This window comes from Lolium perenne, chromosome 2 (genome assembly GCF_019359855.2).
Source record: "Lolium perenne isolate Kyuss_39 chromosome 2, Kyuss_2.0, whole genome shotgun sequence".
Taxonomy (NCBI): Eukaryota; Viridiplantae; Streptophyta; class Magnoliopsida; order Poales; family Poaceae; genus Lolium; species Lolium perenne.
Window position 1 is genome coordinate 79,284,393 of NC_067245.2, and position 10,729 is coordinate 79,295,121.

General features: G+C 44.9%; 1 protein-coding gene across 1 annotated transcript; it reads right to left on the minus strand.

The window, feature by feature from the left end:
• Nucleotides 1–9,617: 9,617 nt before the first annotated feature.
• LOC127328666 (endogenous alpha-amylase/subtilisin inhibitor-like) lies at nt 9,618–10,226 on the minus strand. The gene has a single exon (XM_051355248.1). It carries the CDS (start codon nt 10,224–10,226, stop codon nt 9,618–9,620), a length of 609 nt encoding a protein of 202 aa, XP_051211208.1.
• Nucleotides 10,227–10,729: the final 503 nt, after the last annotated feature.

The window sequence follows — 10,729 nt, forward strand, 5'->3', positions numbered from 1 at the left end:
TGCAACTCACATAGACACTCGGCCGCTACTTGTATGGTTTTTGAAAAGAGTGAAACTCAATTTAAAACCACTTTCTAATTGCAGGTTTCTTGAGAGAAATACAATTTGTATCACAAATAGTTGGACATGCATATTTTATCATAATCTTCGATGATACTTGCATATATTTTGAGAAAAGTGAAATCATATCTTAAAACCAGTTGTTATTGCATGTTTCTCCACGAGATGGGAAAGCTATAAATAACCACACACACACAAAATACATATAGAACCTTTCTTTAGCTTTTCCTCTAAGTGAGATGGAAAAAAACACAGCTTGACGTAGTGTGGTCAATATCCTATATGCACACCATGTCACATATTGATACGTCTCAAACGTATCTATAATTTTTGATGTTCCATGCTTGTTTTACACCAATTCATATGTGATTTGCTTATACTTTGTTGTATTTTATATGATTTCCGGTACTAACCTATTAACAAGATGCCACAGTGTCAGTTCCCTGTTTTCTGCTGTTTTTGTATTTCAGAAAAGTTGTATAGAAAATATTCTCGGAATTGGACGAAACAAAAGCCGAAGTGAATATTTTATCAAAACGAAGACGGAGTCCAGAGGGGGGTCGAAGAGGTGTCACAGGGCTGCCAGACCCACCCTTGGTGCAACCTTGCCTTGGCACACGCCGAGGGGGTGTGGCCCCCCAGGCACCCCACCGACCTAAATCCTCCGCCTATTTATACATCTTCTCGGGAAAACCCTGGATACCCGACCCTCTATCGACGAAAAGTTCCATCGCGGCCGCCATCACAGAACCCATCTCGGTGGGTTCTGAAGCTCTTCGTGGCACCCTGCCGGAGGGAAAAATCATCACCGGAGGTATCTACATTGCCATGCCCGCCTCCGAAGTGATGAGTGTGTAGTTCATCCCTGGACTATGGGTCCATAGCAGTAGCTAGATGGTTGTCTTCTCCACTTTGTGCTTCATGTATAGATCTTGTGAGCTGCCCTACATGATCAAGATCATATTTATGTAATCCTATATGTTGTGTTTGCTGGGATCCGATAAATATTGTATACTATGTTGAGATTGATTATATATTCATGTTATATGCTATTTGTGATCTTGCATGCTCTCCGTTGCTAGTAGAAACTCTGGCCAAGTGGACACTTGTGACTCCAAGAGGGGGTATTTATGTTCGATGGTAAGTTCATGCCTCTAGTTTTCTGGGAGAGTGACAATAACTTCTAAGATTGTAGATGTGCTGTTGCTACTAGGGAGAAAACAACAATATTTTATCCAAGGGTAATTCTATTGTTTACTTTACACATATTGCTTAATGCGATAATTTGTTGCTTGCAACTTAATACTGAAAGGGGTTCGGACGATAACCGGAAGGTGGATTATTAGTCATAGACGCAGTTGGATTACGGTCTATGTATTATGTTGTAATGCCCAATCAAATCTCATAGTAATCATCTTGTCATGTATGATCGATATTCTGTCAATTGCTCAGCTGTAATTTGTTCACCAACATGCTATTTATCTTTATGGAGAGACACCTCTAGTGAACTGTGGACCCCGGTCCTGTTTCCTTTACTGATAAATTGTACTACAATTCATGTTATGTTTACTTTCTACAAACATCTCTTTCCACTCGATACGTCTAATCCTTTGTGTTCAGCGAACCGGTGAGATTGACAACCTCACTGTAAGTTGGGGCAAAGTACTTTGGTTGTGTTGTGTGCTGGTTCCACGTTGTTGCTGACGCCGGTAGTGCGCTCTGCCACTAGTCAGCTAGCAACACCTTCAGAAGTCACACATTTCTCCTACTGGTCGATTAAACCTTGGTTTCTTACTGAGGGTCTTGCTACTGTGCTCATCATACCTTCCTCTAGGGGTTCCCCAATAGTGTGAAGTCGGTGGTACGATAAGCACCATCACATATCATACCAACATTCTCATAAGCGTAACCCCAAACAGATTATGATGAAGACGATTCAGAAAATTAGGCTTAATTTCACGTTTTACCGCTGTAACAACATTTTGAGTGATGGGTGCATGAATATAATCATCACTGGGAGTAGCAAACTTCCCTTGCTTCTGGTTTGCCATAGTACCTATTTTTGGGTTTTCAGATAAACACAATTAAATAAACTAAGCACGAAAGGTAACGGGATCACGGGATATATGGTACCCATAGGCCCGCTAACTCTAGTCGGCCGTCTAGGAGCACCCTCGACTCTTTAGGTATGGCTTAACACCTCTAATTTTTTTATCGGGTCGAGCTGGCTCAGCCAATGAAGGCAGAGGTATGACTAAGAAGAATGTCAATTTCTTTTGTCTAGTTGATTTGACGTGGTTAATAAAGATAAACGCGATGATGGTCAAGGATAAAGGGGCTATGCGCCTGGGTAAAAACCAACGAGCAAGACTCGGGGTTATGAACTCATGGATTTTCTATCGCTGGAAGGCGAAGAGACTAAGCTATTATGTCATTTCTTAACTTAGCTCGCTAGGATCATTCCAAGATCCGAGCTGCTCATGTGACAGGCTTCACCCTGAAGCCATCTATATAAGACAAATAGAAACCGACAAAAAGGCGCCCAAAATCCACTCTCAGGGACATGGGCTGCAAAGACCATATACGTTAGTATGACCTCTCAACCCAGTTAGTATGACCTCTCAACCCAGTTGGCTAGAGGACGTACCCACATGTGACAAAAGAGGTCTGCTGACCTGATCTTGTCACATCCCGGGCAATTAGCGTCAAGTGATTATTTGTCACATCACTGAAGTGCCACAACGTCCTACTAGTGCACAACCACGTCTCCCTGCATGGCCACAATACGGCGCCCCTCTTAGGTCCCTAGTAGGGTCAATGGGCATAGGGTACTTGAAGGCCGAATAACTTCGTGCTGCTCTACCTGGGTATACACTGCTCGGAAGTCAGCTTTGCCTCTGGTCCAGCTGAGACAGATAGGTATAGAGAGTAGTCATGTCGATGCAACCTGTCAGCCCAGTCGACCAGGGTTCATGCCTCGACGTGATGAGAGAGGTCTGTAGGCTTATTCTTGAAGTATCCTAGGAAGTCGGCTCGGAATATCTTTCCCAATGTGGCTGAGGTCATCAATGACCTCGTGAACAGTGCCTTGGCGAAGAGTCGGTGCACGACCATGCTGTAAAAACTATATGTGCGGCGTTAACCCTAATTGGGTCGCCAGGTGTGTTTATATATAGGACAGGTTACACGGTGCCTTGTGGACCAAGGACTTGTACAATTACAGGAGACCGTATACAACTCTATCTACAACAGCTATACAATGTTTAACACTCCCCCTCAATCATAACTTGTCTAAGTTAAGATTGCACCTAAAAGCCTCCAATTGTCTTGAAGAGAGAGATTTAGTGAAGCCATCTGCAAGTTGGTCTCCTGAAGGTATAAACCGTATGTCCAAAAGTCTCCGAGCTACTCTCTCATGAACGAAGTGATAATCCACCTCTATATGCTTTGTTCTTGCATGAAACACAGGATTGGCAGAGAGATATGTAGCTCCAATATTATCACACCATAAACACGCAGCTCTAGGCTGTGGTACTCCAAGCTCCTTCAGCAAAGTCTGTACCCAAATTACTTCAGCAGTAGCATTTGCTAAGGCTTTATACTCAGCCTCGGTACTGGAACGAGAAACTGTTGCCTGTTTCCGTGCACTCCATGAAATCAAATTAGACCCAAAGAACACAACAAAGCCGCCAGTAGATCTCCTGTCATCAGGGCATCCAGCCCAATCAGCATCAGAAAAGGCACTGAGCAATATAGAAGTAGACTTTCTTATCCGCAAGGCTAATGAGATTGTTCCCTGCAAATATCTCAGAATTCTCTTGACTGCTGTCCAGTGAACAGTGGTGGGTGCATGCAGAAACTGACAGACCTTATTAACTGAATACGAATTATCAGGTCGAGTCAAAGTAATATACTGAAGAGCACCCACTATACTTCTGTAGCGAGTAGAATCATCACTACTCAGCATCTCACCACCCACTAGTGACAACTTCTCCGAGGTTGACAGAGGAGTATCAACCGGCTTACAACCTGCCATGTTTACACGAGCAATAATGTCTCGAGCATATTTCTCTTGAGAGAGAATAATCCCATCAGTGCCCTTCTTGACTTCTATACCCAGAAAATAGTGAAGCTCTCCAAGATCCTTTAATGCAAAATCCATGCCAAGATCATGAATAAGAGCATCAACTGCTGAATCAGAGGAGCTGACTACAACAATATCATCAACATAGACTAGCATGTATATGGTTACTCCCCCTTTGTTGTAGAAGAACAACGAAGTATCAGCTCGAGATGCAGAAAAACCAAGTTGATGAAGCTTAGAACTGAGACGAGCATACCACGCACGAGGAGCTTGTTTAAGACCATACAAAGCTTTATCAAGCCTGCATATATAACCCCGGCGAGAGGGATCAAAATAACCAGGAGGTTGCCGCATATAAACTTCTTCTTCCAGAACACCATGCAAAAACGCGTCCTTCACATCTAATTGCCCGAGCTTCCAATTCCGAGAGACAGCTAAAGACAGAACAAGCCTGATCGTGGCAAATTTAACCACTGGACTAAATGTATCCTCATAGTCAACACCATACTTCTGTTTAAATCCTTTAGCAACAAGTCTGGCTTTATATCTGTCAATACTGCCATCAGCTTTGCGCTTTACCTTGTAAACCCACTTACAGTCAATGATATTACGCCCATGTTCAGCAGGAACAAGATGCCAAGTATTGTTGCGAGAAAGAGCAGAAAACTCTTCATCCATAGCAGCCTTCCAACGAGGATCATCCAATGCTTCCTGAAGATTCTCAGGTTCACCAGTACTACAGAAATTAGCAAAACGGATACGGTCATACCTGACACGACCATCAGTGACAATCTTGGGTTTGACAACACCCATTTGGCTGCGCGTGCATGGGCGATTGGCAACAGGTTCAGGCACAGGAGGAGCAGAAACGGAAGATCCAGCGCTGTCAGCATCAGAGGATCCACCAGAGGACTCCACAGACGATCCGGCAGAGGACTGTGTAGGGCTGCCAGCCACAGAAGATCCGGCGCCTGACGCACCAGACGACAGAACTGGAGCCGAGCCAGGCAAGTGGGCGGGAGTGGAGATTGTCGCGCCACGCGTCACGCCAGGAGAGGAGGGAAGCTCGCCTGGATCCGTCTGCTGCTGCACCTGATCCAAGGCAGATTGCCTGGGCAATCCCGAGGAAGATTCATCCGATCTGTCCCCCTGGTTCCCGCCAGAATCTGTATTAAACAGGGAATCATCTGTATCCTGTACAAAGGACTCAGCAGCTAGGTAATTAGCAGGATTAGCATCATCATTAGCCAAAATATCAATATCCCCAAACATAGGACGAATATGAGATGGCAGAACACTGATTTCGGAGCGCAATTGAGCACCAGCATTGGGATTTAAGGTGGAAAAAGGGAACACCGATTCATCAAACACGACATCTCATGAGATATAGATACGGCCAGTGGCAATGTCAAGACAACGATAGCCTTTGTGCTGTCCACTATAGCCAGGAACACACATTGCTTAGAGCGAAATTACAATTTGCGAGAATTATAAGGGCGAAGGTTGGGCCAACAGGCACACCCAAAAATTCGAAGAAACGAATAATCACCCTTATTTTTAAAGAGACGTTCAATAGGGGTTTGATTGCCAATGACTCGACTAGGAAGACGATTTATCAGAAAAACCGCCGTCTGAAAGGCCTCATCCCAATATTTGAGAGGCATGGAGGCATGTGCTAAAAGAGATAAGCCAACCTCAATGATATGCCGATGCTTTCGCTCAGCTGATCCATTCTGCTGATGCGCATGAGGACAGGAAACATGATGCGAGATCCCAACACGTTGGAAAAAAGCATTAAGTTTGTGGTACTCACCTCCCCAATCTGTTTGGAGAGCAAGAATCTTTCGATCAAAGAGACGTTCAACATGATGTTGAAAGTCATGAAATCGCTGAAACACATCAGATTTGTTTTTAAGCATATATATCCAAGAGAACTTGCTGAAATCATCAATAAAACTGATATAATATTTATTTCTTCCAACTGAAGGACAGGCAGGACCCCATACATCAGAGAACACAAGTTCTAAAGGAAAAGACGACTCACTAGATGACTTTGGATAAGGTAATTGATGGCTCTTGGCCTTTTGACATGCATCACATACTGACTCTTTATTGGACTCACTAAAAGGAATATTATTTTCTCGAAGAATTTTCTGAACTACTGCTGAAGATGGGTGTCCTAGACGCCTATGCCAATGTGATGAAGACTGGACGCCAAGTGCTTGTTTATTGGGTGACCATGATGAAGCCGGCATAGGATAGAGACCACCCACGCTCCTACCTTGAAGGAGAATTTTCTTTGTGTCCTGGTCCTTAATAGAGAAAAAATCAGGCCAATGTTCAATAAAAGCATGATTATCAGATGCAAGTTTATGAGTGGAGAGAAGATTTTTGGTGGCATCAGGAACATGGAGAATATTTTTGAGTTGGAAACTATGATTTGGGGTATGATATAAAGATTGGCCAATGTGATGTATATCCATACCTTTACCATTGGGTCCATGAATTTGCTCTTGTCCATTGTAGCGTTCCCTTGTGGTCAACTTGTCCAACTCCCCAGTAATATGATCAGTAGCCCCAGAGTCGATGAACCAGGGACCTTCCGCTCCATATGATCCTGTTGCTGCATTGGCCGAGCGCTCAGAATTAGGACCTTGATAGTTCTTGTTGAACCTTTTCCAACAGCGGAACGCAGGATGTCCCTCTTTGTCACAAATCTGACAGACTACAGAGGAACCCTGCCTATCGTTGCGGCCTGCACCTTGACGTTGCTGGTAGCCTCCACCTTGGTAGTTACCACTGCCATAGTTGCCTCCACCGCCATACTGGTTGCTGCCGCTATACTGACCACGGCCACCAGTGTTTCCTCGTCCAGCACCTCTTCCCCCTCTATTGCGACCTCCATAGTTGCCGCGGGAAGCAGCGTTTGCTGACAGATCACCGCCATCGCCACTGACAGGCTGCTGATCATCCAGACGAGATTCATACGCGAGAAACTGTGAATACAGTTCACCAAGACTCACAGATTGCTGAGACTTGATTGACGCAGTAATCGCTGCAACGAAGCCATTGTACTGATCATCAAGGCCGGTGAGCACATAGGAGGCGATGTCTTCATCGTCTTGAGGCTTGCCAGCGGTCGACATCTCATCGGCCAGAGCCTTGATCCGATCAAAGTAGGTTGCTCCCGAGGAAAAATTCTCCCTCTTGGTTTTGCTGATCCGAGTTCGCAGATGCACAATCCGTGCCTTTGACTGTGATGCAAACATCTCCGTCACCTTTGTCCAGACTGCTGCCGACGAGTTCAGGCCGACGAGCTGTGTCAAAATCTCTCTTGTCATATTCCGCAAGAGATAGGAAAGCACAGTCTGATCTTGAGCGATCCACCGCGCATATTCAGGATTTACAATAGAGACCTCCTTGCCGTCGCTGTCTTTGGTCTTGATCTTCTTCTCTGGTTCCTCAGCCGTTCCGTCTAGGTAGTCCTCTAGCATGGCACCACGGATATCCGGCAGCACCATCGAGTGCCAGATCAAGTAATTTTCCCTTGTGAGCTTCTCTGAAACAACACCGTTCAGAGATCCGCCGGGGGCAGCCGCCGACGAGGAGGACGAAGGGAAGCTCATGGCGTTTGTCAGATGCGATCTAGGAAGCCTCGCTCTGATACCATGCAAAAACTATATGTGCGGCGTTAACCCTAATTGGGTCGCCAGGTGTGTTTATATATAGGACAGGTTACACGGTGCCTTGTGGACCAAGGACTTGTACAATTACAGGAGACCGTATACAACTCTATCTACAACAGCTATACAACGTTTAACACACGCCACCCCGCGTGTCCATAGTGCCACACCCCACCACGAGTACCATCGAAGCATGAAGAGACTCGGAGGCCATTCCTCTGAGGACAGTGGCCATCATAGACGGTGGCCAGATAGGCGATCACCATGACTGTAGAGGGATTTCTTCTACAAGAGGAGAGGGGGCAAGCGAAAAAAAGACTCGACCAGATTCAACTCTAGTCACAAGACACATCCACCAAGTGTACACAAGAGGCATGCCTCTCGGCTCACAAATAGCTCTTAGAGCCCATCCTATTGTAGATTAGACCACCCACCTTAAGCTACTTTGACCTGGCAAGGATAGAAGTCTAGCCGTCTGGCCTCATCGATCTAACCGGCCACCACTCCGTTCCAAGTATTGAGCACCTTGTTCACAACATAATAAAACACATACCATGATGTAGGCTTTTTTACGAAAACTCCTCGGGCCTGAACATGCATACATTGGCATGTGTCCAGGTTGTCAGCCCATCGGATCATGACCACAAGCCCCATCTACATATAAGTTTATTTTTACGGTTAGGAACTCCGACAAATCATGCACCCAATAACATCTAGCATCTAGATGGGCCCTGAGCCCATTACTCTGGTTCTTAGCTCGCCGGAGAGTATCTTTTCCGCCCACTCCCGCCGGCCCTCGAGTGAGAGCAAGTACAATAGTAGCCCGTCTACATGGCACTTTTTAATATGTGGAGGAGAGAGACATGAAAAAGTGAGAGGAGTGGGCTCTCATGCAAGAGCGAGCTGCCGCACCAGCTTCTAGGCACTTTGTGAGAGTGAGAGATGGAACATATACCAATAAAGTTACACACTCTTATAGCTAACTATTGTACATATTAGCTATAAGCTAACTATAGATAACATGGCACAATATTAGGGACACCAGCGGCAACACGATTTTGTATGACTACCTCTTCTGGGAACTACCCCCGGCCCCGCGTACGAACAAATCAAACAGTTCAGCGGCACCGAACCTGTAGTCGGAGGCCCTTGAATTAGCACTCTCCGACTCTATTCTTGCAAAGTCGGAAACCTTACACATGATTGTTAAACCAAAACGAAGATCCAAAGAAGGGAGGTTAGCAGGGCTCAACTAAATGGTCGGACTCATGCATGGTCATGACATTCTAATGCAGATTTTAACTGTCGAGGTTTCTGCTAGGTCAACAAGTACTTACAGGATTGTTCATAGCTACACAGATGGAAAAACATGAGAAAACCATGCATGAGCAATTTGATAATCAGTAGGGAGGCTTCGCTGAATCTCCAATTTGTTACCGTCACGGTCATAATACATGCTATGAAATTTGAGGCGAAGGTTCTATGAAATTGATCAAGATATTTTTAGTGTGTGTGCCTGAGAATTTGAATTTCAGTTCGTAGCCTCACATTTTCTTGCATGTTTTCTCACGCTATCAACACGAGAGAAATTTTATTGATCAATGTGGCGGAGAGAGGTAAATGTGTTTGGTCTAGTTAGAGAGTCGCCATTACACTATGAGAAACGCTTCCAAGGTAAGTCATCATAAAATTCACTACAAAGTACTCTCTGCGTTTATTGAAACTGGTGTATCATAGTACATAACATGAGCTTGAGAATCGGTACTGTGAGGTTGCACACATTGCTAATGCTAATACGATGTCTTCCTCATAAACACAACCATGAGTGGCTCGTCACTCACACCCAACCAGGTCTTATCCTTGGAAGCATACACGCCCAGATCCTTGCACGCCTCTTTCTTGGAGCACGCCGTTAGCTTGTATCCCATCACGTCCGCTCCATATTTCTCGATTCGGAACACACCGAAGGACCTTCCGCCCCATTCCTCGCCAGCGGCCAATAGCTGACGCCTTCCTGATAATGTCTTCGGGGAACGATTGGTGAGGTGCCAATCTAGCATTGTTGCGCAGAAACTATCAAGGTCATGGAACTCAATCCAGATGTCGCTCGACATCCTGATCGACTCTTCAATTGATCTTTTCCACGATAATGGTGTCAACCGCAAGGGGGTGCCGAGGTTTGTACTGTTGTGCTCCTGGAGCACGAAATGGAGACATTGTTCGCCAATCTGGATTGTTGTAAGGCCACCGCCACTCAGGCGTTTGGCTGGGAGGATATAGTAGTTGTGCTTGCTAGTTAGCTCCTTACCTTCCGTGTCATAGACTAGTTCGGCAACATTTCTTGGAATGTAAGGGAGAGAGATGGTGAGAAGCTGGAGGAGGAAAAGGAGGAAATTCATGTCGTCGATCTATGGGGTCACCTATAAGGTCAGGAATGTCTTTCGACCGGTGTTTCTCCATATTCAAGTTCCTTGGGTTTTTATATTGAAGGTGATGCATCCAGCATTTATGTCTATCCATTTAATTGCATGATTTCCTTGTTTACCTCATTTAAATCATTCCTTTTAATGTGCCTTCTTTTAGAAAACATTAAATATGATAACCCTTCTTCTTTTTTTTGGAAAAAAATTAATGGCTGGTATGCTTTTCATCAATAGATTAGACCACAACACAATCTAGATTTATAAGTTATAAAACAAACTCATTTTATTAGATGATTTTACCTTTCTATGGATATGTACAAACACTAGTGCTCATAATATTAGACGATTTTTTCTCTCTTCTTAATTTTGTTCCCACCGGCTCTATGTATCGGTCGATGTGGGACCCTCATGACTCATGATGCTGATGGTGGCCACTCCGTGTTGATGGCGTAGTTTGTGGTGAAGTGAAGCAAGATAGT

Bases quoted from the DNA above. Each gene is read 5' to 3' on its own strand.
- LOC127328666 (XM_051355248.1), bottom strand. From the start codon at position 10,226: ATGAATTTCCTCCTTTTCCTCCTCCAGCTTCTCACCATCTCTCTCCCT.